Raw genomic sequence first — 26,574 nt, forward strand, 5'->3', positions numbered from 1 at the left:
GGTGTGGGCAGATTCCAGAAAATAGCTACCCTGGTTACACCATGGATAGCTATTAGCCTCTTTGTGTGTGCTGGCAACCAAACCCAGATCTTCTGGAAGAGTGTCAAGTGCTGTTAACTGCTGAGATACCTTTCCAGCCTCTACTCCATGATGCTGTTTAATACCCTTAGCTCTTGCTCTACACTTAAGTCTTTCTGTAACCTCTTTGACTCCACCTGCAGTAACAAAAAGACTTCCAGGGTTACACCATCTATTTAAACAAACAAACAAACAAACAAACAAAAGAACATTCCCGTAACCCTGGGCTATGCACTTACTCCAAATGACTTGAGGGAGGTGAGGGTAAGTAGTGGCACTATGTCTCTGGTTAGTATATACCTATGAACCATTCTAAGGTTGTCTTTTTTTTAATTGACCAATGACATTTGACAAAAAGGACAGAAGGTAGAGAGCATGTCTCTCCCCCTGTGAACCACTTTATTTCCCCATGAAAAATGCTTAAAATTGATTTGCCAAAAGAGGTCGCCAAAACACCATCTTTAGATTCTATCCTTCGAATTGGAACCTACCTTTTGTTTATTTTCATTTGTTGAGATTCAGTTTCTTTGAGCAGCTCTAGCTGTCCTGGAACTGGCACTGTAGACCAGGCTGGTCTTGAACTCCAGAGTTCCTCTTGAATGCTGGGATCAAAATCATGTACCACCATACCCCACCCTGAATTGAAACTTTATTTACACATGATTCAGGGCTATGGAGAGCATATTTCTGTTCTGGGATCCCTTGATTGCTTAACTAATTAGTTATATGAGTGCAGGGGCAGGAGGTACTCCTAGGTGTGTATGTGAAGGTCAGAGAACAATTGCAGGTGTTTTTTTCTCTTCTAACATATGGGTCTAGAGACACAATTAAGTTGCTAGGCTAAGTAGCAAGGATTTTTATTCCAAGAATGGTCTGCCCTCACTGGCCCTGTGTGATTTGTTAATTTGCTTGTTTGTTTAAAATACAGATTAAGTATGCCTTTCTGGCTGTCCTAGAGCCTACTATGTATAACAATCTGGTCTTGAACTCATACTAGTATCAGTATTAATAACTGCATCATCACGCCCAATGCCCACCCCAGATACCCTTTTTTTTTTTTTTTGATATGGTCTTGTAATGGGACACCCCACCCCCCACATCCCCGGCCACCACCAATTCCTAAATAACCATTCAATTCACAGGCTTAATATTAATTATATTTGTTTGGCCCATGGCTCGTGCTATTACTGGTTAGCCCTTACGTATAAATTAACCCATTTCTAATAATCTATGTATCGCCATGTGCCCTGTGGCTTACTGGTGATGCTCAGTCATCTTTCTCCTTCTGCAGCTGGATGGCATCTCCCAGACTCTGCCTTCTGTTTTCTGTATCTCTGTTTAGATTTCTCACCTAGCTCTATTCTGCCTGGCTATTGGACAAATCAGCTTCTTTATTAACCAACGGTAATGAAACATATTCACATCATACAGAATGGCATCTCACATCATCTCCTCTTTTCTAATTAAAATTGTAATTAACATTGTAAAATTACATATAACAAAACAGTTATGAAGCAAGAATTACAGTTATAATATTTAGTCTATTTTATTTGATAATTTTTTTAAAAAATCTATCATTTATCTTATCTTTGTAAGTCTAAAGTTTTATATCTAATTTATCTTTTATCATAACTAAGGAAAGCTATGATTATAACTATCTAGTCTTCAACTCCATCAAAGATCCCAGAAGCATATACTATTACTTGGAACAAGCAGGAAGTGCATTGTAAGCAACTTCCAAGAGATGTAAGAAATGACAGAAACAGCTGGCTGCCTGGACAGTCATCCAAAGTTTCTCTGCAATGTTGGGGGCAACCAATTTTGGCTACAGGCCTAGAATATATGACAGGCCATTTTCAGAAGCAGGAAAATCTCGAAAGACTGTCCTACCCTGTCTTGGCAAGGTTCAGCAGTCACTTTTCCTTGTGTCCTGCTTGTGCAGACACAAGTCAAGAGTAGTTCTTTTGCCCAATAGGGCAGTTTTGCCAAGAGAAAACAAGCTCCACATGGAGTGTCTTTGGTGCCCAACATCCTCTCTGGGGTAGATCAGTGTTGTCAGGAGCAGTCTTGTCTCATGTCAACAGAATTCTAAGTTATTAAAACATTTCAATGCCATATTCTGTAGGCTTTGAAGTGTTTGAAGATTACCTATATTTATGAAATATATCTTTGTGAATCTAGAAAACCTAACTAACATAACTATAACTATGATAAAGATGGGTGACTATTAACCTATAATTCCTAATAACCTATAACTTGGCTCTGCCTCAACTTAGTATACCAGACTTTGTTGACTTCCGAAGGAAGGCCTTACCCTCTCTGAGGAGTGGATGGGGGGGGTGGGATGGGATTAAGTGAGGAGGGTGGGAGAAGGGGAAGGAGGGGGAACTGGGGTTGGTATGTAAAATTAATAAAATAATAATAATAATAATAATAATAATAATAATAATAATAATAATATAATGTGACCTTAAGATCAGCAACAGGGTAAATCCTATCCAACTGAGGTTGCTATGCTAATATTATAATATTAGCTATACTATAATATAAGAGTCCCTATAGAGGGAACTGGCAGCTGGACTCTCATCTGTACTTAAAACTCATTCATTTACAACTCAAACTCTACAGAGCTCCTTGGCAATTACCTTTGCTATAAACTGCAAATGTAAATAGGTGTTTCTCTGGGTTCTGTGAGCAGTCTACAAGTCACACCTTAGGACAGGGATGTGGAATCACAATATATAACCAACTATTAGAAGGATGGTTCAGAACCCAGGGCCTGCAATTGGTTGAACATGGGGGGAAGTTTGGGGTTCAGAGCTCTCAACTTCAGGAACTGTGTGCTAATCCCAGGGAGATGATGTTCAATTAGAGACTTACAGATAGAACCCACTGCTCTAACCATCATGGAAGTAATGTTGGTGTTCTAAAGAGATGTGTGTCCCACCCTTTGGCTGTCATATTACTGAAACAATGGTCCACATGAAACTGGAATTTCCTCACGAGTCACCTGCTGAGAGAAGGAGAAGCCTGAAGCCAGGAGCCAGACAGAGGAGGAACAGACTTCACACAGTTCTGACACCTTGACTAGGACTTTTCAGCTATGCATACCTTTGTTTACTTAAACCTAAGCCTGTTCAGACTCTCAAGGTGTGTGTGTGTGTGTGTGTGTGTGTGTGTGTGTGTGTGTGTGTGTATTTACTGTACCTCTTTGTTCCTCCTCCCAGAGCAATGACACTAAATAAATTTCCTTTCTACACTTGCCTCTTTAATTGGATTTTAAGAACAGGTGACCAAGCTTGTTAGGGCAGCCAGGGCCCAGGCTCTGACCCTGAATACTCCCATAATACTGTCACAACTTGGCTTCTGTATTTTAGGGAGATGGACATCCTCTGCCACAATAACTGTGGTAAGAGTCACGTCATTGGGTAAAAATGGAATGGGAAAACCAGTCTGAGTTTCTTTTTCCTGCAGCTGGGCCATCATGATGGAATCAAGTGGTCACTCTTGTCCACTGATGGGGAGGGGAGAACTGAGCATTGACAGGGAAGCAGGTTTGTCAAGAGGCCAAGTCTTGTTCCTTATGCAGCCCTGGCACATGATTGCACCATCTCACTGTAAAATCCTAGCGATTTTTATAAGGGGAAAAATGTTGGGAATATTGCCAGTATTATTAGGATATTCTAGACTTCTTCTAGCCAAGAGTGTGTCAAATGAATTCAACATGCAGACGTTGTAAAACCACAGATGATGTCACCATGGTTTCCACTCATCAGGCATTTCTTCCTAACAATTTCCAAAGTTCAGGGACGTTTGTAGCTATTAGCCTGTCTCTCGAGCTAAGTGAGAAAGGAGCATTCACCTATTTTTAGAAATCATTTCAGACATATCGGAGACCTGACAGTATGCCAGATCAACTGAGTCACATCCTGGAAGGAGGGGAGAAGTGGAAGCTGTCCACTAACACAGGAAACAGATTAAGTCATTTGACCTGATTTCAGTGAAAGTGCTCCAGAGTGCCTGCCTAGCGTACACAAAGCTATGAGTTTGATCCCCAGAACCTCATAAGCCCAGCACTTGAGAGGTGGAGGCAGAAGGATCAAGAGTCCAAGGTCATCTTCCTTGGCGACATAGCAATTTTTTTGTTTGTTTGTTTTTTCGAGACAGGGTTACTCTGTGGTTTTGGAGGCTGTCCTGGAGCTTGCTCTTGTAGACCAGGCTGGTCTTGAACTCACAGAGATCCACCTAGCCTCTGCCTCCCGAGTGCTGGGATTAAAGGCGTGCGCCACCAACGCCCGGCTGACATAGCAAATTTGAGGCAACAATGAGCTTCATGGGAGCCTGTTACAAAAAAAAAAAGTCTAGTGCTAAGTTGCACAATGTTAGGGGGCTATATGAAAAAAAAACCATAAACTGTGAATGATGGTGAAGATGAAACTCAGTAGCTGACAACTCTGTTCTCAATGATACCACAGTCAGCCAAATGATTCTCACCATAAGGGAGGCTAAATCCTAAAGTCTCCAAGATTTAAAAACAAAGCCAGAAAGCCAAACCAAAGCCAGTCCCATTTCTGGTCTTAAGCTGCTCTGGGGTGAGGACACTTAGCATCAGTATGTGCTGATGGCTGAAGTACAGGAGTGATGTCACTTCCCTGCCAACCAAAAGACTGGCAGGAAGGGGCTGACTGAAAGAGTCTCTCTAGTGAGTCTGTTAGTTTGGTCCCACATTCTGGAGACTGCTACATTCCCAGAACAGTAATGGTCAGCTTCTTTCTGTCTGCCCAGGAGCCAGTATGACCTCCACCAAGGACAAGGTTGAACCGCCCCTTGGGTATGGCCACTGCATAGGATAGGGCTACTGATGGTCCCAAGTTCTTCACCAGGCAGCCCAAGGCATCAGAGGACAAATCCAGGGCTGGCCATCACTGGCCCCAGGCTCAGTTGATGTCTGGATCCCTGAAACAGGCAGACCCTCTTCCTTCTGACTCACAGCCCTGAGTGCATAGGCTCCTAATGTTTGTCACTGTGACCTCAGCTCATATATTATTTTCTGGAGAAGACACCTGCTCCCCAACGGCAGAGACCATCTACATGGTGCTCATTTTCATAGTGCCAAAGCCTAACAGACTAGTAAACAAAGTGAAGGCAGAGAGAAAGTGAGAGTGTTGGCAAAGGGGTGGCCTGGCTCCATGTCTCCATATATCTCTTCATAAAACAGCTCATCCACAAGTCACTGATCAAACACAGGTCCTGCCGTGGGCAGCTCTGTGCTTCCTGCTTCATTCCAACTTGTTCTCAGGTGTGTACAGATTTCTCCCTTGCACATTCGTTGCACAAGAGTGATGTGTTCTGAACTCACCCTTCCCCAGCAAGAGAAAACTCAACTATAGGCTGTTTGGTTAACAGATTCAACTTCATGAATTTGAAATGTTCTCAAGAGTAGCTTGATGTGAATATCCTCAATAGTTTCACTAGATGTTCTCACTCCCATCTTTGTGAGCCTAACTTTTTCAGTGTGTGAAATGGGAGTTGCTGCCTTTATGTATGTTGGCTGTGCACATAGTCACAGCTGAGGGCAAGGGTGGATACTGTTAAACTATAGTTTCTATCTCAAACCCCAGGCACCCCATTCTTTGGGGTTTACCAAAGAAACCCTGTGGTGCAGAGTTCTAAGGCATTCTATTCTACATCCCTTTTTTTCCTTCCATCTGAACCTGTTTTCTTACTGTGCACAAAATACATAACCAGTTAGGCCTGGTGGCTATACTTGAAATCCTAGTACTCAAAGGAATAAGGCAGGAAAACCATTGGTTTGAGGTCCTTCAGTCTATCATACATTCTACCATATTTCTAAAAGATTTATTATTTATGTGTGTGTGGCTGTGCAAGTTTATGTGTACTACATGCATGCAGATGCACAATGAGGCCAAAGGGTATTGGATCTCCCAGAACTGGAGTTATACTGAGAAGCCTGATGTTGCTGGAGTTTCTCTCCAGCCTGGTCCCACAGCTGCTTTAGCCCCAAATAAGCACACAGAGACATATTAATTATTAAACTGTTGGCCGATGGCTAGGGCTTCTTACCGGCCAATCAACCAATAAGAAACACACACACACACACACACACACACACACACACACACACACACACATATATATATATATATATATATATATAGAGAGAGAGAGAGAGAGAGAGAGGACATCCCCAGTCTTATATGGGTAAAGGGAACCCTTTTTTTTAACATTTATGCTTTTTTTGTTTTGCTTTGTTTTTTGTTTGTTTTGTTTTGTTTTGTTTTTCAAGACAAGGTTTCTCTGTGGCTTTGGAGGCTGTCCTGGAACCAGTTCTTGTAGACCAGACTGGTCTTGAACTCACAGATATCTGCCTGCCTCTGCCTCCTGAGTGCTGGGATCAAAGGCATGCACCACCTACCTCTGTTTATGCTGTTTTTAAAGACCAGGCTTCCCAGCAGTGAAATAAACATTTAGTCCAATCCAACTTCACACATGCCAAAGGGACCATGATGATGAAAGTCTGCTGGGCTCTGTACCTACCTGGACCTGAGTTGAGGAGGCTGGGAGATGTGGATGGGGCAATTTCTCTCCAAATATCTTTATGAAAAACAGAGGAAGGCTGTGCAGACAGGAGAGGCCACTTGATGTTGGAGGCAAAGGCTTCAGTGACACAGATAGAGTTCCCAGCAGCCACCAGAATCAGAGAGGCTCAGGACACTGCCAGTATCCTCCATGGGAACAGGACCACAGCACCATGCAGAGATCAGACTCCAGCCTAGTGGTACTAACTTCAGACACTTGCCTACTGAATTGTGACTGACTTGCATGAAGCCTCTAAGGTTGGGGTACTTTATCACATTAATTACAAGACACTAATGCAACCACCTCTACCCTTTACCCCAGCCAAATTCTTTAAAGGAACAACTACTCAAACCACAAGTTGGGCAAACTTAGATGTCCAGGTATGTGTTCAAAGGGAAGTGATATTTAAAAGATGCACAGCTGAGTAAAACTTTCCACTTGCAAAGATACAGAAACTTGTTCAAACTCCACCTAGACGTGCCTCCCCCAGCTTATAAGAGTGTGTTTGTTTAGCACAAGAAATTCAGGAAGAATTTTATAACACCACAGCATTGTAACCCAGTTTCTGAGGGAAAATTCTAGCCATGGGAAGCAACTGGGCCAGGACACAGCCCTAGCAATGAGCCCAAAGGTCTGGGAACACCCACATCACTAGACAGTCTCAATACCACAGGAACATTCATGCGAAGGGAGGGAAAATGCCTTCAAACAGCCAGAAAGAGATGGCATAGATGTTACAGAGGTGCAAAAGGAAGGAGGCTGTGGTTTGACCATGACAGAGAATGTGGGTGTACTATTCAGAGGGAGCAGGGAGCTGGTAATGAGGACTTGGTAAGGGTGGTGAGCACTGGTCTAGGACAGGTAGAAAACTAAGCAGCCTTTCCTGGAGTTGCTGAGGCAGCAGAACACTGGAACTCACAGGAGAGCGTACCAGGGCCCAAGCTGATGAGACATGCATTTAAAAGGATGCATTTTGCTAAAAACAGAATCCACTGGGGGAAGGGGAACCAGAAATTAGTCAAGTAGCCACAGAGTTAGGGCTGGAGCCAGGTGGAGAAGAGTTAGAGCCAGTGAGGAAAGACTTGAGGGATAGACCTAGTGGCAGCTGAAGGCAGAAAATGGGAAGTTATTCTAAGTTTCCAATTTGAGTAGTAGAGCAGGGCAGCGGACCCTTTAAGTAGGACAGAACATTAAGCAACAGGTTTAAGGGTGGACAGAGCAGATAAATTCAACTCCGATTCCCTTTCACGAACTGCAGCTTGTAAAGTCCATGGCTGTGGGTTCATAAAAATGATAACTCATAATGAGGTGGTTAAATAAACAATGTGTGGATAAGCATGTACATGGAGGCAGAGCTAGAGGTCCTGCTTAGTGCTTATCAAGAGGTAGAAACATGATGGACTTCTACCTCAGTCCAGGGGCAGACAAACAGGAAGCATCAGCCAAACCCTACAAAAGACACCAATAGGGGCTGGAGAGATGGCTCAGAGGTTAAGAGCATTGGCCGCTCTTCCAGAGGTCCTGAGTTCAATTCCCAGAAACCACATGGTGGCTCACAACCATCTATAATGAGATCTGGTGTCCTCTTCTGGTGTGCAGGCATACATGGAAGCAGAATGTTGTATACATAAATAAATACAAATTTTTTAAAAAACCTAAAAAACAACAACAAAAAAAAGATACCAATAAGCACAAAAGTGTAGCATCAACCCTAAAACAAAGTTGAAGTGATAGCAGGAGGGCAGAAACAGCAGAATCCCAGAGCAATTACATGTGATAGGACAGGGTGGAAGGTATAGGTTAGCTCCAGTGGAGGAACCTGAAGCTCAGAGGTGAGCTGAGAGGAGGGACAAGCAAGGCTTGTCTGCATATATGGTGGGCCAGGCTATCAGGTTATAACCAGATGAAGTTCAACTCTCACCTGAAATCAATGGAAAACCTAGTGTTTACACTGTAGCAAAGGAACATTTTAAAAGACATGTTTGGTTGCAAAGTGAAGGTGGAGTAAAACTTGGAGGCTGGAGGAGAGAGAGAGAGAGAGAGAGAGAGAGAGAGAGAGAGAGAGAGAGAGAGAGAGAGAGAGAGAGAGAGAGAGAGAGAGAAGGGGGTTGGTGGGGTGGGGTGGGGTGGTTGGTGCTTAAAGTGACTGCATTGTCAGGGCATCTTCCCTGGCATGGGTGAAGCGGCACAGAGTTAATGTAACAGAAACGGCAAGGCCACCGCCCTTAGAAATCCGAAGTGTGGGGGATGGGCAGGGGGCAGAGGAAAGGAAACAACACAGGAGGCCAAGAAGGTGCAAGCCACGAGGCCCAGGGTAAAGTGGCATAGCTGTTATCATTGGGTCTGAAGAAGGAACTGATAAAATATCACATGCCAGAGGTCACCTGAAAGATCCAAAAGTTTCTGTTGTGTTTGGCAGTTAAGTCAGATTCAGAGAACTGGCAACCAGGGTTGAACATGGAGATGTCCAGTGTCCAGGCAACTGGCATTGGAGACACAGCAAAGGAGCTGCAGTTAGTTGGGAAACAATTGGAGAGAGGCTGCTTTTGCACTCTGTGTAGTTAAAAGAAACTCTGGCTTCTATCTGGGCCTTAGGCTCTGCAGTGCAATGCTGATTTTCTGACCTGTAAAGAGAGGTGCAGGGGAACATGCTACCAGCCTCATAACAGGTGGCCCTCTGAAAGCCCTCTTATAAGACCACTTCTCGCTTTAACTGCCATGCATTCCAAAATACAAAGGCATTTTTAAAAAAACCCTTGAGTGATTGTAGAAAACTTTCATTGTGAAATTCTAGAATCTTGAAACTAAAGAAATTCAGAGCTATTCATTTGAAGACTTTTCCCCCCAATTGGACTTGTAGTTTGGTTTTTGTTATCCAGCTGCCTGGTTTCTTTTGGCTGAATACAAAGTCAACTAACAAATGGGACTGTAATCTTCATACAAAGAGGCTAAAAGAGAATCGGGTTGTGTGGGGTTTTTTGTTTATGTTTGTTTTGTTTTAATGAGAAGGTCTCGCTCTGTAGCTCTGCCTCAGCCTCCTGGGTGTTGCTGGGATGACATTAGGGTACCACCCCCGCCCAGCTTCAAACAACCTTTTTAAAAGGAAAAGGTGTGGACCTGCCACCGACTAGCCGGTGCCACAGAACCGACCGAGAGAACTGCTGCTGATCTGGAAGGAGGCGAGCCCGAGGGCTCCACTTGCTCGCTACAGCTCCCTCCGGGGGAAGCCATAGAAACGAGCCACTTCCCGATAGCCCCGCGTTCAGGGGGCTTCCCGCGGCCGCGCCACCACCCACCCTCGGGGCGTCCCCGGGCGAGCTCCCCCGCCCGCGGCCGCGCCTCCGCGGAGCAGCACCCACGTTCGGGACCCCAGGCGGCCGCGCTCCTGCAGCCCCGCCCCCGGCCCGCCCGCCCCCAGCCACCCAATCCCGGCGCCGCGCACGTGACGAGCGCTGCCTGCGATGACCTCATCCCTGGTGTGGGATGACGTCAAATTCAAGATGGATGGAATCACGGCGGCAGCGGCGGCGGCTGCGGGCTGCGCGAGCCGAGCGTGAGAGGAAGGGGATCCGGCGGCTGCCCGGGGGCTGAAGAGCGGTGAGTAACCGTCACTTCCCGCGCCCTGCGAGGACGTCGGGGCCCGGTCGGGGCTACGGCCTCCCAGCAAAACGCGGCCTTTCCTGACGTAACTCTGAGGTGATTTCTCTCCTTTTTTTTCCTCCACCACTGGGTTGCGGACGCCGGGCTTTTTCTACGCGTGCGCGGGGCCCCTGCGGTCCTCACCGAGCATGCTCAGACTCCCACGTAGCCGCGTGTGCCTCGGCAATGCGCATGCTCTGTGCCAGCACTTGGCCTCGCCCTCGCTCCTGCGCATGCTCAGCCTCCGGCCCGCTGAGCCGCTCACCCTGACCGGGTGGCTGGGGAGCCGGGGAGTGGAGCCGGGGCGCGCGCGCCGCCACGAAGCCGTTGAGCCTGCGCGGCGGGCAAGGGCGCACACTCGGGGGCCCTGCGGGGCGGTGCGCGCCCAAGACGGGGGGGGGGTTGGGCGGCACCTTGGCACCTGCCGCCGCGGCTGGAGCGTGACAGCCTGTCGGTCCTGAGCCCGTGCAGACCCTGCCTCTCCCTCCACCCTGAGAAAGAGCCTCCTCGCCCAGGGACCTATCGCACAAGACCTCCCTGCAGCCTACTCGTGGGTCGGGGTTTCCATCGCCCAGCAGGCCTGGTTGTCAGGAGCACCTTGAGTGCCCCTCTGAAGAGACCGCACCTTGTAATCAAAGAACCACGCACTGTGCGTCCCTGAGGCCCTGGATACTGGAGAACCACACTGCAGCACTTTGCAGAAGGGCTTAGACAGCTACTCCTTGAGGTTGCCCAAAACAGGGACGCTGTTGAGGGACGCTGAGCAGCATCCGAAGCCTGGGATTTTTGTGTTGGTGCATGAGCTCCAACCGCCTCTGCGTCCTCGGACATCTGTGTTACAGCACAGTCCGGAGATTGTTCATCAGCATGACCCTGAGTCATGGGTTCCTGGATTTGTCTCATGATCCTCCCACTTTGTTTAAGAGGGGGGAAAAGAAGTTAATCCATGTTAGCATTTCCACCAAAACCCTCCTCCATGTCTGGCAATTAATCATTACCCTTAACCTTACCCCTAAATATTGACCTTAAAGGAGAAATTTGGCTTACTTAAAAGTGACTCTAGATCAGCCTATGCACTTAACAGCGTAGCGTTTTTATTTAGTAAAAAGTATACGGAGTGTCATCCTGAGAAAACAAATTAATCAATGGAAGCTACCCCTCAAGGAATTGGCAGTATTATGTAGTGGGGGATATTGTGTATGTCAACACTAAAATCAACAAAAGGAGATGACTAGAGAAGCCATTTTAATTGTCCCTGTACTAGAGCTGATTGAGGGCTGGCTTTACAGGTATCAGAGAGTGGCCAAAGGGCAAAGGAAAGAGAATCACTTTCTGCCTGAGGAGACCTGGCTGGCATCACCCCAACCTAAGGAGGCAATGTATGAAGACAAGCAAGTGTGAGAGTGTGGATCACAAGTGCCATGTAAGACAAGTGGGTTCACTGAGATGGATCTGTTCAGAAGGCAGCCAGGGGCTGGAGCCTCAAGAAGTTTGAGCAGAGATACAGAGTCATAGTGCAATTATTAGTGCAGCTACAAAAGCTCAGAAAAAGCTGAGGAAATGTCCTGTGCTGGGCTCCACAGGGCTCTGAAGAGATAAAGGTGAGCAAGTCTAGTGAGCTTTCTATGCATGACAGATACCTGCCAAGCCTTGTGCTAAGAATTCACAGATGAAAACAAGGGCTTTGTGTGTGTGGGGGGGGGGGGGGGGGGGATCTTCTGAGGGATCCACATACAAAAGCTGATGCATTGAAATCGCTATGGGGTTATTGCAGAAAGATGAAGGGTGGCTGTTGGCCAATTGCAAAAGCTTTATAGTTCCAGATAAATCTTTCTCTACAAAGTGGCCAAGTAAAGGAGAGGTAGAAGATACTTTTAGGTTTCAGAAACTGGAAATGCAGGTTTGTGGGTTACACAGTAAGGAGTGCCACCCAGGTATGGTAAAGAGGTGAATTGGCATGTCAGAGAAGTCTGTGTGCTAGTCTGTAGTTTGGGTTTTTCTAGGAAATAAATCAAACTTCATTTGGAGAGAAAGCAATCACATAGCCTCATTTGTTCTCCCTTAATTTAATTGGAGTAGAAGGTAGAAAATAATCATGTGTTTATTGTGTAGGATCCTATGCTGGACATCAGGAGTGTCAGAAGTGATGTATTGGACCTTAAGGAGCTTGCAGTCCTGGTGGAACACACAGCCAACTAGCATATGACAGTGTGTGTATGCTCTGTGTGGCAAAGGAATTGGCAGGAGGCATTTGCCCTTTTTTTTTTTTTTTTTTTTTTTTTTGACAAGGGCTTGAAACCCATGTTGGCCTTGAACTCACAATTGTCCTATGTCAGCTTGCAAAGTGCTGACATTGTAGACATGTGCCACACACTGTAGTTTGTTTACTCACCCTAAGCTTAAGTAAGTTAAGGACTGTGCTTATTGGCCTGCTTTTATTTAGTATACAGACCCAGTGACCTAAACAACACAAACTTACTTTCTCACGATTACAGAAGCTGGAAACTGGAGATAAAGGTGTTTGCAGGCCAGGTCTCTCCTGGGGTCTCTCCCCTTGGTTTGTAGGCAGCATCTTATGTCTTCATAGGATCTTCCCTCCATGTTTGTCTCTGTTCTAATTCTTTGTTTAAAGATACAGTTTTATTGGACTAATGCACAGTTTTATTGGACTAATGCTCAGTTTAGTTTAATTAGCTGTGTAAAGACTGCAGCACCAAATATGATTGCCTTTTGAGGTGCAGAGGTTAGGACTTCAATATACAAACTGGTGATGTTGGCTGGGAATGTTCAGCCATAAAGTATTCCCAAAGGATTAGAACTTGAGCTGACTGGAGAAGGGGTTTGGCACAATCTAGGATGGTTCAGGTTGAGTGGCAGAGGAGGTTAGGTGGACAGATTGTGTCTCTGGGACAGAAACAGGGAAAAACCAAAATAGGTAACTAAAGGATTTTAAAAGTAGTCTGAATACAGATGTCTATAGAGGCTTGAAGGCCATTTATTAAAGATTTTGTATTTTAGCCTGTTTTGTTTTAACTAGGACAAATGAGACTATAACATTATTCAGTCTTTTCATCTTAACAAAATATTACATCAAGACAGTTCCTGAGCTCCCTCTGTACTTCTGAGGACTACACCAGCCATCACATTTCTCTCTCCATCAAGACATTTAGCACATTAAAATTGACTTTTGGGATTTCCTTATCTCTAGACAGTGGGACTTTATTTGTTGAGTACCTATGTATTCAGATACATTTAATCATGCCTTGCACATGGAGAGAGCCAGTGAGCAAGCTGCATTTGAGGACAAGATTGTGTGCTGGACACTAATGAAAGCCTTGCTTGAGGAATCTAGCCTTTGAAGGATGAGCATGAAAGGCAGGACAGGAGCAGGCAGCATACAGAAATATGCAGAACAGAAACTGACTGACTGAAAAGGGAATTTATTGGAAAAAAAAAAAGATTATTCTTGAAGTTTGAGGAAAATCTTAAAAGCAAAACAAAACAAAAAAGCCGTGGACCATGAAGGAAGAACCATACCACTTGCAGGAATTCAGGCACTGGCACATTGAATTTTCAGACCACACTGAGATCAATTAGTCAGTTCCAATCAGCTATTGCCTTTGTCTTGTCATAAACCATAGTCCAGGGAGAAAGTTTCTACTTGGCCTGGCATTTGGTGTGTGTCTACAACCATCAGCTTACACTTGCTAGGCAAAGTGTTCCCCCAAAGCAACACAGAGGGTCTCTGCAGAAGGAGTAATAGCTGCTGGGTGGCCAGAACAGACCAGCAGAGGCTGCTTGTCTACAGTATAGCTAAGAGTTTAAACTGTGTTACAGTGGAGCCATCCACCTGACTGAGGCTGACAATCTGCCCTTCAACCATATTTGAACTAGAGAGAGGGAGGCTGAAATGTGTTGAAGTGGAGTACAGTAACTTGACACCATGAAGGATCCCCTAAGCAAGTCTGGCTTTGAAACCTGAGGCACTTCAGATAATTTGTGGATATCTGCAATGTTACCAGGTGAGTGATGATAAAAATTGAAGCTCAGAGCCAACTTCCTGTCACCATGTAGTAAAATCAAGTGGAGAGAGAGGGCTGAATCCAGAAGTGAGGGCTTGGGGATCAGCTTTGTGTATGTAGTCAAGTGTTGGATGTTCACCTGTGTCACCAGCATCCCTAGAGTTCAGGATCATGTTAGGTTTTTGTGTGCACTCTCTAACATTGCAAGGGGGTGGTGTTCCCAGGACTTAGCCTTAGGTTGGTAAAGGGACATTTCCCACAGTGCTGTGAGTGTGAGCTTTTGGAATAGTCCCAGAGCCTAGCTCATTTGTAATGATTTTTAACTGTGGAACCAGTCTCTTAAATTGAAATAGGGGAAATGGTTTTGAATCCTCTCCATCTCCTCACCCTCTGTTTGTAGTACCCGTTGAGTTTCTGACTGTGTACTTCCCTTTCTGATGCATCAGTCCCCAGAATACTCTGTTCCAAAATTACCTACCTTCCTTAAAACCCAAAGTCCTCATTCCATGTAACGTAAGAATGGAAATACTTGGGTTGAATTAATTTATATTAAGATACAGGTGTCTCACCTCAGCATCTAGTGTAGCAGAGGCATTTGTGTGACTGCAAGAGGTAATTTCATTGAGTCTAGCTGTCAGGGGCTTTAGGGTCCTTCGTTGACTTGAGGCCAGGGCAAGCTTCAAAAGATTTTAAGCCTGGGCCACTCAGATAACATTCTTGGAAGTTCTGAGCCTTTGGCTTTAACTTCAATATCAAATGAGTCCCAGGTCTTCCCTGATGCCCCCCCAGTCATTCACTCATCCACCCTCCCACCTCCTGGCCACATTGATAGCCTCGTGACATGAGTGTTCTTCCATATTCTGTGCCTTCTTTATCACATTGTTGTCTGCCCAGTCACAGGAATGTGAGGTGCAGGAGAACAGGAAGCCAGCCAGCGAGTTCACCTCCCACCATCAGCACCTCTTATGATGCACAGTGTACAGCGGGCTCACAAACACTCAAGAGAGGAAGAGAGAAGGAAGATGTGTACTTGCCAGGTGGGATTTGCTCTGCAGACTGGACCTTTCAAAGATTGTTTTGTTTATGCCTCATGAGATTTCCACTGAATAGGCAAGGATACTACTGCTCAGAAAGGATGAGCAGTCCTGATAATACTGCGTTCCTGGTAGATGGCAATAGACCAAAGGCTTCTCCATGGATAGCTAGCTACCATGAACTTTTGCTGTAATAATTCTCTCCGTTCTCCCCCGCTTTGAATCTCCAGGAAACAACATTAAGTAGAACCATCTCAGGCAGTTTGGAAAGTTATTTGTAGGGAGATCTAAGTGATGGGGGTGGGGGGCCAGTTTGTTTCAGAATCTGGTTTTCTACGGGAGTTCATCTCAGCTGCTTCTGTTCTTCAATGGGCTTTTCTCCCATACTTGAGCACCTTTCAGGTTCTTCTGCCATTGTTAAGTGATGGGATTTCTGCATTAATGAGTCAGGTGGAGATGGGCAGACCAGGGACAGTAATGGCTGTGTGGTTTGTACATGAGATTTGTTGCTGCTGTGAATCACAGTTAACTCATGCAGGAAAATGAGTCTGCTATACCTTAACATCCATTGAGAAAGTATACACAGCAGCATAACTGCTGCTTTGAAGATTAAGTCGCTGAGATGTTCACAGGTCAGGTCCAGAGGGTTCATCTACACTTCCCCAGCCATAGTGTGCTGGATTGCCAGGCTCAGAAGCTCTGTTTTCCCCTTTGCTTGCTTTCTCAAGACAGTGTTTATGCTTTAGTTGCTAAACGCAGTAAGCAGTTATACCTGCCGTAATCAAAATGTAAGGATTCAAATAGTCCTTGTTTTCAGGTGGACCAGGGCTGGGATCACTGCTTTTAAGTCCTTATAATTGAATTAGAGTGTAAAAGCAACCCATAAGTGAAGGTGAATCCACACTACCTGGTCTTCTCTTCAGTCTCTCTAGAGACTGTAGGAACAGGTGCCACTCTTCTTTCAATTTCCAGTGTCTTCATTTTGGTTCCCAGAGAGAGCCCTTTCATCTAGATCAGCATCATGACAGTTCCCAGGGTGACTTTTGTTCTCTCTTGTTTGTAGTGCTGCACACACTGCCCCTGTCCCTTTTTGGGTCACCTTACCATTCCTGCCTGTCTCTTCCCCATGCTTTGATCCATCATCTGACTGCCTCTCACCTGGATCTGGTGGCTGTCACCTGTACTGCATCTCCTATGATTTCCGTAGACATTTCTTTGCATCTGCATAACTGTACAGTGTCAATGGATTGCTGTGTGCTATTCCTATGCAATACTAAACTCCAGGAGCTAGGCCTTGCTTGTCTTTTTTATATCTTCTGTGGTTAGTACAGTTTTAGCACATTCTGGGTGGATGCTAGCTTGCACCTGTGGTTTTAGGTTGTTTTGGTGTCTTGGTTTTTTGCTCAAAAGTAGAGTCTAAAACAACGTTATCTAATAGATGTTTGTTTGGGCAGAGATTCCAGGGAGCTCAGAAAAGGAAATAAGAAAGATGCAAAGGCAAGATTGAGAAGTTGTCACTTGCCTGTAGAGTGTCAGACTGAATCCCCTAGAAAAGGAGAGGCAGGGAGGGAAGCAGCCTGATTTCTCTGCCAAATTCATCTCAACAAAGGCCATCCTTTTCCTTTTCCTTTTCCATTCCTGGCAGGATTCTTGATTCTTCTTCCATTGCTCTGTAGTTATTCCATTAGAAAATCTAATGGCTTTCTCTTTACATCCAGTACCACCCCCTGTCAAGCCATTGTGGCAGTAGATGTCTCCTATGTCCTTTGCCTGTTATCTACTGTCTACAATAAAGCCAGAAATGTTATAATTAAGACATAACTTAGGCTTCTTCCCCATTGTCCTCCAGTGGCCCTCCATTTTCCACATAGTAAAATCCTCTCCTAGCCACCCATCCTTACAGTCTGACTCTTGAGATGATATTGTCCACGATTCCCAGCCCTTTTGGCTCCAGTTCTGCTTGACCTTGGTTCTTTCCTCTGTTGTGTTGTCTTTGCTTCATAATCCCCAGGCTCATGCCCTGCTCTATTGAGTCTTCTCAAATGTACTTCCATGACTGGATGGATGGATGGATGGATGGATGGATGGATGGATGGATGGCACTATTTGTAGGTACTGAGTGATGGTATAATCATCCCATCTGCCCCTCAGCAGCATTGTGTGAAAACTGTTACTATCTCTGTTTGCTGTGCAGGGGACAGACTCGGACTTAAGAGTGATTGACTAGCCCAGAAAACAGGTGAAACTAGCCCAGAAAAAAAATTCTTTTACAACTCAATTGGATGCACACTTGCACACAGGGTATATCTCTCTCTGTAACTGAAACTGGTTTCGCAAGCCCTTGCCGCATTTAGTACTTTCTGACGTTTTCTGTCTTAGTGCTTTATCTGATCTTAATTGCTTGTTTCAAACCATTAAAATGAGTTTAAAAAAAAAAAACACTTGACAAACATCTGCCCCGTGGACAGACCCAACCTTTGCTTCTTGCCTGCTGTTTCCCTTATGTCAACAATCTTCAGAGATTCTCAGTGCTACAGACTGCCAGGGCATGGCTGAGTCAGTCTTGTGGCAATCTAAGCCTAATGCTTTTCTGCTGACCCCTGTAAAAAATGAGAAGTGTCTTTACACAGATGTGTGGTTCTTACAGTGAACTAGTAGTGAGGAATAAATGGAAATGGCTGGCAGAAGAAAAGGATTTCATCCAAGCCCTTGTTACAAGTAAATGAGCTACATGTCAGTGTTAAAGAAAAGCAGGCAGGAAGGAAGGGAAACCTGATGGGTGCTGGATTCATCTCTAGTGGCAAAGCCACACCCCTGTCTGCATTGTGCATTCTGTTCTCTCTGAAAACTGAAGAGCCTAATCTCCAAGTGACTAGTAAAGGCTGACCCTGGATAGCTGGGAGCTCGGGACTTGTTGACTTACATCTGGGGCTGGGTGTGGTTCTTGGCAGCATTCCCTCTAGAATAAGCCTGTCAAAGATGTATGTAGTCACCATGGATTCTAATAGTAAGAATCAATGTCTGTCTCTTTCTGTATGTGTCTCTGTCTCTCTCTTTCTCACACATACACATACATTCTCTCTCTCTCTCTCTCTCTCTCTCTCTCTGTTCCTCCCTCCCCAACCCTGTGGTGCTAGTGATGGGATTCAGGGCCTTACATGTGCTAGGCAAATACTCTACCACTAAGTTACATCCCCCCCCCACCTCCATGACAATACTGCTAATAAAAGTTAGTGATATAGAACTAGACCACAGAGAGGAGGTACTCATAGAGCAGAGCCCATGTATCATGTCCCATGAGAAACCTGCTTTTTCCTAGAGCACCAGGAAGAGGGTGGTAATCTAGTTGAACCTATTCTTGCAGTACTGATAGCTGCACATTTATAGTGTTTGCTGTAGATGTTTGCACATCTGATCTTTGTCAGACACTTGCAGGAGGGCACAGTTATTACCCTGCTTCACACACAGACCTGTGTACAGAGGGCATCAGCTTACAGGGTAGAAGCTAGCACCTCAACCAAGTATCTAGCCCCAAAACTCACACTCACCCACCAAGTTGCCTTCTCTCACTTTTAGGTGGGAACAGAATTTCAATGACCCTTCAGTTCAGACTCTTTAATCAGTTTTACAGCTAGGCTAAAGTTCTCTGTGCTGTTGAAAATGATATGTAGGGAGAAAATAGCATTTAAAAAATCACAAGCAATTAGTGTAAGAAGGAAAACAACCTTTTAGTTCTCTAATGCTTCTAACCTTCATTAAACACTTTGACCTAGTAATTAGCAAGTAATTATTCCCTTTCCAAGTTCATTTTAAAAGTCTACAATCCATCATTAATCATTAGCAGTGATGTTGCATTTAAATATATATCTTATAAAACAAAATATATGATAGTCATAAAACTGAGGTAGAAATATCGACTTGAGGAATTTTGACAATTCAAATTTAGTTTATTCCCCGAATAAAACTAAATGTAACCAAGCATCAGATGGGTAAGGACCCTAAATGTTAAACCTCATTTTCAAGTGTCACCGCTGTGTATACCTGTTACGTTTGAGCAGGCCTCTGGTGGACTACTACACGTACTGATGGTCTCACTGTCTTCCAGATAAACTGCAGGATGGAGGGGCTACTGCATTACATCAACCCAGCACACGCCATCTCTCTGCTCAGCGCCCTCAATGAGGAGCGCCTCAAGGGACAGCTGTGTGATGTACTCCTGATTGTTGGGGACCAGAAGTTCCGAGCTCATAAGAACGTCTTGGCTGCCAGCAGTGAGTACTTCCAGAGTTTATTCACGAATAAGGAGAACGAGTCACAGACTGTCTTTCAGCTGGACTTCTGTGAGCCTGATGCTTTTGACAACGTTCTGAACTACATTTACTCTTCCTCCCTTTTTGTGGAGAAGGGCAGCCTTGCTGCTGTGCAGGAGCTGGGGTATAGCCTTGGTATCTCCTTCTTGACCAACATCGTTGCCAAAGCCCCTCAGGCTCCTTTTCCAGCCTGTCCCAACAGGAAAAGAGTGTCTACAGAAGATGATGAGACCAGCTCTCAGAAACGAAGTGTCATCGTGTGTCAGGGCAGAAGTGAAGTGCCAGGGAAAGCCAGTGGGCCGGCTGTGCAGGACCTGAGCCATGCTGCCCTGGTCTCGCCAAGTGGTGCAGTCAAGACCAGCACCAATAAGCCACCTGTGGCCAAGCCGCCAGAACAGCTTCACAGTCTGTCTTTAGCTGAAAAGAATTGGCCGAAGGATAGTGCTACCATATATGCACAGTCTCTGGAACAGCCTGGGGCTTTGGATGATCCTAACAGGGGCAGTTTGGTTAAGAGAAATGCAGTCCTACCCCCAAAGCCTTCACAAGACAGGGAGGCCACGGACGATAAGCCAGGGGTAAGCAGCCAGCTACCCAAGGGGAAAGCTATAGAGCTGGCTCTGAAGAGACCACGGCCACCTGTTCTGTCTCTTCGTAGCTCATCAGAGACTCCATATCTCTTAAAAGAAACTAGCAAAGGAGGCAGTCAGGGGGAGGATAGGAACTTGCTCTACTACTCTAAACTAGGCCTGGTGGTTCCATCCAGCGGGCCTGCTTCTGCAAATCAGAGCATTGACAGAAGTGGCCCATTAGTGAAAAGCCTCCTCAGGCGTTCACTGTCTATGGACAGCCAGGTTCCTGTCTACTCCCCCTCCATAGACTTGAAGTCATCCCAGGGATCATCCACAGCAGCAAATGAGGCACCAGGCAGTGTGTTCTGTGCAATGTCTCAGAAGTCATCTTTAAAAGATGGCAGTGAAAAAAAAGCCCTGGATGACAGGCCTCAAGTACTACAGCCTCATCGCCTCAGGTCCTTTAGTGCTTCACAGTCGACAGACAGGGAGGGGACCTCCCCTATGACTGAGGTGCGCATTAAGACTGAGCCTAGCAGCCCTCTTTCGGACCCCTCAGACATCATCCGGGTCACCGTGGGAGATGCAGCAACAACTACGAGAGACCTGCCCCTCAAAACAGAGGAAGACCAGAGGGACATAAGCAGACTCCCAGCAAAGAGAAGGTTCCAGGCAGACAGAAGGTCACCCTTGAAGAAGGCAAGGGCAAATGAGCTTGGGCCTTCTGTCTCAGAAGAGAACTGTGAGGCGGGCAGGAGCCCTCCTTCCCTTGACAGCAACTTCCCAGATTCTGAATTAAACAGAGAGGAGTTTGGTGAGTTGGAGGGGACGAGACCAAACAAAAAATTTAAATGCAAACATTGCCTTAAGATTTTTAGATCAACCGCGGGTCTTCACCGCCATGTTAACATGTACCATAACCCAGAGAAGCCTTACGCTTGTGACATCTGTCACAAGAGGTTTCATACCAACTTCAAGGTGTGGACACACTGTCAGACCCAACACGGCATAGTGAAGAACCCATCGCCAGCCTCTAGTTCCCATGCAGTTTTGGATGAGAAATTCCAAAGAAAACTGATTGACATAGTGAGAGAGAGGGAGATTAAGAAGGCCCTGATCATTAAGCTGAGGCGCAGCAAGCCTGGCTTCCAGGGACAGAGTAGTTCCCCAGCACAGCAAGTCATCAAGAGGAACTTGCGCTCCCGAGCCAAAGGGGCCTACATTTGTGCCTACTGTGGCAAGGCATACCGCTTTCTCTCTCAGTTTAAGCAGCACATAAAGATGCACCCGGGAGAGAGGCCCCTCGGAGTGAGCAGAGCTGCTAAGCCGAAAGAGCGGGCTCTGGCACGCGCGGTAGAGAGCAAGGAGGTTTACCCGTGCCGCCTCTGTAATGCTAAGCTCTCTTCTCTTCTAGAGCAAGGCAACCACGAGCGCTTGTGCCGGAACGCCACCGTTTGTCCTTACTGCAGCCTCAGGTTCTTCTCCCCGGCGCTGAAGCAGGAGCATGAGGACAGGTGTGAGTACAAAAAGCTGACCTGCCTGGAGTGCATGCGCACCTTCAAGTCTTCCTTCAGCATCTGGCGGCACCAGGTGGAAGTGCACAACCAGAACAACATGGCTTCAGCAGAGAACCTCTCCCTGCCCACCCTGGACCACAACGGTGAAGTGGCAGCTGCTTCCAGGCCTCAGGCTGAGCCTAGCAAGGTAAACCACGTGGTTGCTCCAAAAGAGGACACAGTGTTTAGTGACTCTTCAGAGCAAGTGAACTTCGATTCTGAGGATTCCTCCTGCCTCCCTGAAGACTTGAGTCTTTCAAAGCAACTGAAAGTCCAAGTCAAAGAGGAGCCTGTGGAGGAGGCTGAGGAGGAGGCTCCTGAGGCCAGTGCAGCTCCCAGGGAGGCTGGTCCCAGCAAGGAGGCTGGTCTGTGGCCCTGCGAGAAATGTGGAAAGATGTTCACGGCACACAAGCAGCTGGAGCGACACCAGGAGCTGCTGTGTTCCGTGAAGCCCTTCATCTGCCACGTGTGCCACAAAGCCTTCCGTACCAACTTCCGGCTCTGGAGTCATTTCCAGTCCCACATGTCTCAGGCCACAGATGAGCCTGCACAGAAAGAGGCTGAGGTGTGTCCTGTGCCCACAAATTCCCCCTCACCACCACCTCTGCCACCTCCACCACCCTTGCCCAAGATCCAGCCCCTGGAGCCCGACAGCCCCACAGGCCTTCCTGAGAACCCGACCCCAGCCACAGAGAAGCTGTTTGCCCCCCAGGAGTCAGATACCCTCTTCTACCACGCCCCTCCCCTTTCAGCAATCACATTCAAAAGACAGTTTATGTGCAAACTCTGCCATAGGACATTCAAGACCGCCTTTAGTCTTTGGAGTCACGAGCAGACACACAATTAAATGACCTACCCCTCTCACCTGTCACAAAACAGCAGGCCCTTGACTTGTGAACTGTGTCCTAAGACAACATTTTTTTTAAAAAATAATAAAGGTTGGAAATTGTTATGTTTGAATTTTAGGTTTGGGATAAATTGATATTGGCTAGGAATGTCCTTACAGCTTCAGAAACAAACTCAGAAATATACTGGTTTTGGACCTCAGCAAGCAGGGGTTTGATTCTGTTACTGTTGAAGTTGAGTTAATGTTGGTGAATTGCATGGTTCCTCATTCCAAGGCGTCACAATAATTACTTGATTGAGGTTTTTGTTTTCTGGGTAGTGGGATATTAGGGTATTGTTGGGTTTTTGGTTTGGGGTTTTTTTAAATTTATTATTATTTCAGACACCTAAGTTTGAGGTAACCCTTAGCCATGTTTGTCAGGCCAAAAACATGAGGAAAAAAGGGAGTCACTTGCAGTATTGAGTTAGATTTTAGAATACCTTAGCAATAAGAAAAAACAAATCCAACTTTAATAAATTATCCTGACACTTGATAAGACAAATATTTGGTATTTTATGGTCCTATGAAACTTTCTTTTTGTATGAAAATTGTGAGAATTTAAATCAGCAATAGTCACACTTAGATTTTTTAATCAAACAACGAGCTATTAATCACTTCGTATAATCAGTGATGGCCATGTGCTAAGGAAGACAGAAGTGGAAAGAAACATGTTTGTGGAGTGCTCAACAGTCAGTATCAACAGATAAGTTGTGAAAGCCACTGAACTCTGTGGTACGCCTTCCACATCATAACAGCTTTCAACTGGCACTCCAGAGCCCACAGTGTTTGGTCTCTGCCAGCTTGAAACTCAGGTGTCATTGGGATAAGCAGTGCCAGCATGAGGTTAGCAGACACAGCCTCACCACATCCTAGACCACCATTCCTTCTAGGGGCTTCAGAGACTGGAGGAAGTGCCTCGTTGCAGCTTTCATGCGCTTTCCAAGAACGGTGTGCACAACATACACACTTCTGTCTGTCTTATGTGAGGACTTCTGTGGGGGTGTTGAAGTGGATAACAGTGAAAATGTCACTATCTGACATGCAAAGGTATATTAAAGCTCTAGCAAAGGTCCAAAATTAGTTTTTGCAACTTGATTTGTTACTTAGGGTTTGGGATTCTATTTTTTTTTTTTTTCCTGTTTCTACATAGGTTCTAAGTAAAAGCCTCTCCTCGGTAGGCAATATCCAAAGTTCAGTGGAGTATTTCAAAAGGCAGAATTGCATGACCTAGGGAGGGTCACACCTGGAAAGAAAATTAGGGGAGCACAAACTCCCTGTTTAGTTTTGCCACAAGCTGTTTCTTCACATTTTCAAGGTGTGCTCTAGCAGAGACACCACCCGTCTGCTCACCAGCATTCTACACCCATGGTAGCAAAGGCAGTCTTTATGTTGAAGCAAAGATTTTTTTTTTTATAAAATACTAATTGGCTTTGTAATTATGGAAGCTATATGTAGAATTTTGACCTTTATTCTTTCACTTGAAAAGGCTATTGAAAATCCATTAATATGTCTGCATTTCCTATTTTGTTCCTTAAATTTTCAGAGAAGGGAAATAAAATTAGGCTGCAGCTACTGATTCTTGCCATCTGCTTTTTTGAACTATGCATTTTAGAGATGAACTGAAAGCGCCCACCTTTTAATGAATGAAGCTAGTGCCAGGCTAGGTAGCTGTCCACTGAACTCATTCCCTGTGGTGAGTATCTAGTCTCTCCCTCTAAACACCTTGGAGTGTCACTTTTTTCAAGACCATCTCCCTGCATGGTCATCTCCTATGTAGATACAGAGCGATAATCTCCAAACCTGGCATTGCTAGCTCAGTGCCCAAGGACTTGAACCTATGCTACATTTTCGAATATTTATAAAATAATATTGTTGCAGAAAAAAAAAAGAAAAAACTATTTTTGATCTCAATGTAGGGTCTTCATATCTGTTAGGTTTTACAAATTACCAGTGTTTGTCACCTTTTTTGTCTAGGAATAAAACATAAGATTTCAAATAAAAATTTGAACCAAAAACATTTATAATGCAGTTGTGGCTTTTCTATTGCTTTTTATACTGTATATTAAAAGATGTCAGGCTGAAAGAGTTTATTTTGGTGTCAGAAACTATCCTTCCACTCATGTAACTATTTTAAATGCTAAGAAACAAAATAATGAAAGACATTAATCACTGTACTCAGTAAACAGTTTTTTTAGAGAATGTTTATCTCAGCCAGCAGGCAGACATTTGGTGTTCAATAAATAGGTCTTTCATCATTGTAAATCTTTAGATAGTAAAGATATTCTTGTAAATGTTTTCCTGATTGTAATTAATTTTTGCTAGTATAGAAAGCACATTGTTTCTTGTAATTATTTAAGATGCCTGCTTTTTTTTATTTTGCAGTTGTGAAAAGAATGTAAACTGTTTTAATATATTCTTTGTTAACCTGAGAACTTGTTACTGAATTGTTTTCTTTATGTGGGGAGGATTGAGTACCTAAACATGTTTTTCCTACTCAGGGTAATCAGCTAATCTATCCTTACATCCCAGAGTTAGCATTTCCAGGTTGCTAAGCAAATTCTCCCTTTAAAACTAGTTTCATACATCTGTGGTTCTGCCAGATGTACTGCTGACCAGGGCTGTGTGTGTTCTGCTTTTCTGTTTCAGAATGTGTCCTTCTCTTTGAAAAGATTGCCTGGTACTCAGTCGCTTACCACCTGAACCTACATGTAGCCCGTGATGGCGCTAATGAAAGTGGTGACTGAGATGGTAAGATGGGCCCTGTCCTTTGGACAGAGGCCTGAACACCACTTTCCCAGGCCTGGTGGCTGGAAGGCAGCCCCTGAAGCTGGCCTGTGTTCCCTGTAATTGACTAGTTGAGCTCTCATGGGTGTGTGTGTCTGTGTGTGTATGAGAGAGTGAGAGAGAGAGAAAAAGAGAGAGAGAAAAAAAAAGAAAGAGAAATTGGTGCATTTTCTTAGTACAAAATAAGTAGCTTTCATTCCTTCAGATTTCTTTATAAATCCTATCCATTAACCTTTATAGAAGTCCAAAGTCAGTTTGTTAATTTCTAATATCTGATTGGTGGTGGTGGTGGGGTAGTTGTGAAATGCATTAATGACTCAAATAATGCCAGGGCATACCCTTTTTAAGTGTTCTTTAAAAATAGATGTTAATCCAGGTGTGGTGGTATGTATCTATCATCACTGTATTCTCTGTTTGGGAAGCTGAGCCCTGGAGTAGCATAGTGAGACAGTTTCCCAAGAAACAAGTCAAAAAATTCAAGTAAGTTTTCCTTGTTGTAGCTTTAGCACTTTATGGCATTTAATATTTTCGTGATTTTTTTGGGGGGGGCCGGTTTTCTTTGTGTAGCTTTGGAGGCTATCCTGGCACTCACTCTGGAGACCAGGCTGGCCTCAAACTCACAGAGATCCACCTGCCTTTGCCTCCAGAGTGCTGGGATTAAAGGCATGCACTATTTTCGTGATTTTTTTTAGCCTGCTCTTCAGTGTCCCCCGTGAGGACTCCAGCTGACCACTGGGGACTTTTCTCTGGGGCTGGAAACTAAATTGAGGTTCAGATTCTAGAGAAGAAAGGAAAGTTAGTGTCTAATGTTTTAAAGATTCCTTTCAGAGACAGACTTTGGGGGATCCTAAGTATTTTCCTGTAAATCTTTAAAATAATTGGATTCTACATTCTTGGGTGATTTGTGCCTACTGCCTGAGTCTCCACAGTTAGCTGGTTAATATTGATTCTCAGAAGGTTGCCATTTGTAGCTGGCTTTAATCCAAACTGCCCTGAGGGCGGTTTTTCATCAAATTCTGGTTAACTGAAAGCAAACAGATTTTACAGTGAGTACAAGTTTTGTTGCTACATGCCTTTGCAGAATAGATTGTGT

General features: G+C 45.0%; 1 protein-coding gene across 14 annotated transcripts; it reads left to right on the forward strand.

Annotated features, from left to right (window-relative positions):
* The first annotated feature begins 10,123 nt into the window (after positions 1-10,123).
* Zbtb21 (zinc finger and BTB domain containing 21) lies at positions 10,124-24,714 on the forward strand. Of its 14 annotated transcripts, none has more exons than XM_035444268.1 (6): positions 10,124-10,275; positions 11,607-11,918; positions 14,155-14,339; positions 15,234-15,376; positions 19,479-19,644; positions 21,670-24,714. In XM_035444268.1, the coding sequence occupies exons 4-6, from the start codon at positions 15,305-15,307 to the stop codon at positions 22,656-22,658; spliced, it is 1,227 nt and encodes a 408-aa protein (XP_035300159.1). In that variant the 5' UTR covers positions 10,124-10,275; positions 11,607-11,918; positions 14,155-14,339; positions 15,234-15,304; the 3' UTR covers positions 22,659-24,714. The 14 variants fall into 14 exon arrangements, with proteins under 14 accessions (XP_035300159.1, XP_027271531.1, XP_035300157.1 ...); XM_035444267.1 differs by having other exon boundaries at positions 10,125-10,275; positions 19,479-21,069; XM_027415730.2 differs by having other exon boundaries at positions 19,479-24,714.
* The last annotated feature ends 1,860 nt before the right edge of the window (positions 24,715-26,574 follow it).

The sequence above is a fragment of the Cricetulus griseus genome, chromosome 4 (assembly GCF_003668045.3).
Source record: "Cricetulus griseus strain 17A/GY chromosome 4, alternate assembly CriGri-PICRH-1.0, whole genome shotgun sequence".
NCBI lineage: Eukaryota > Metazoa > Chordata > Mammalia > Rodentia > Cricetidae > Cricetulus > Cricetulus griseus.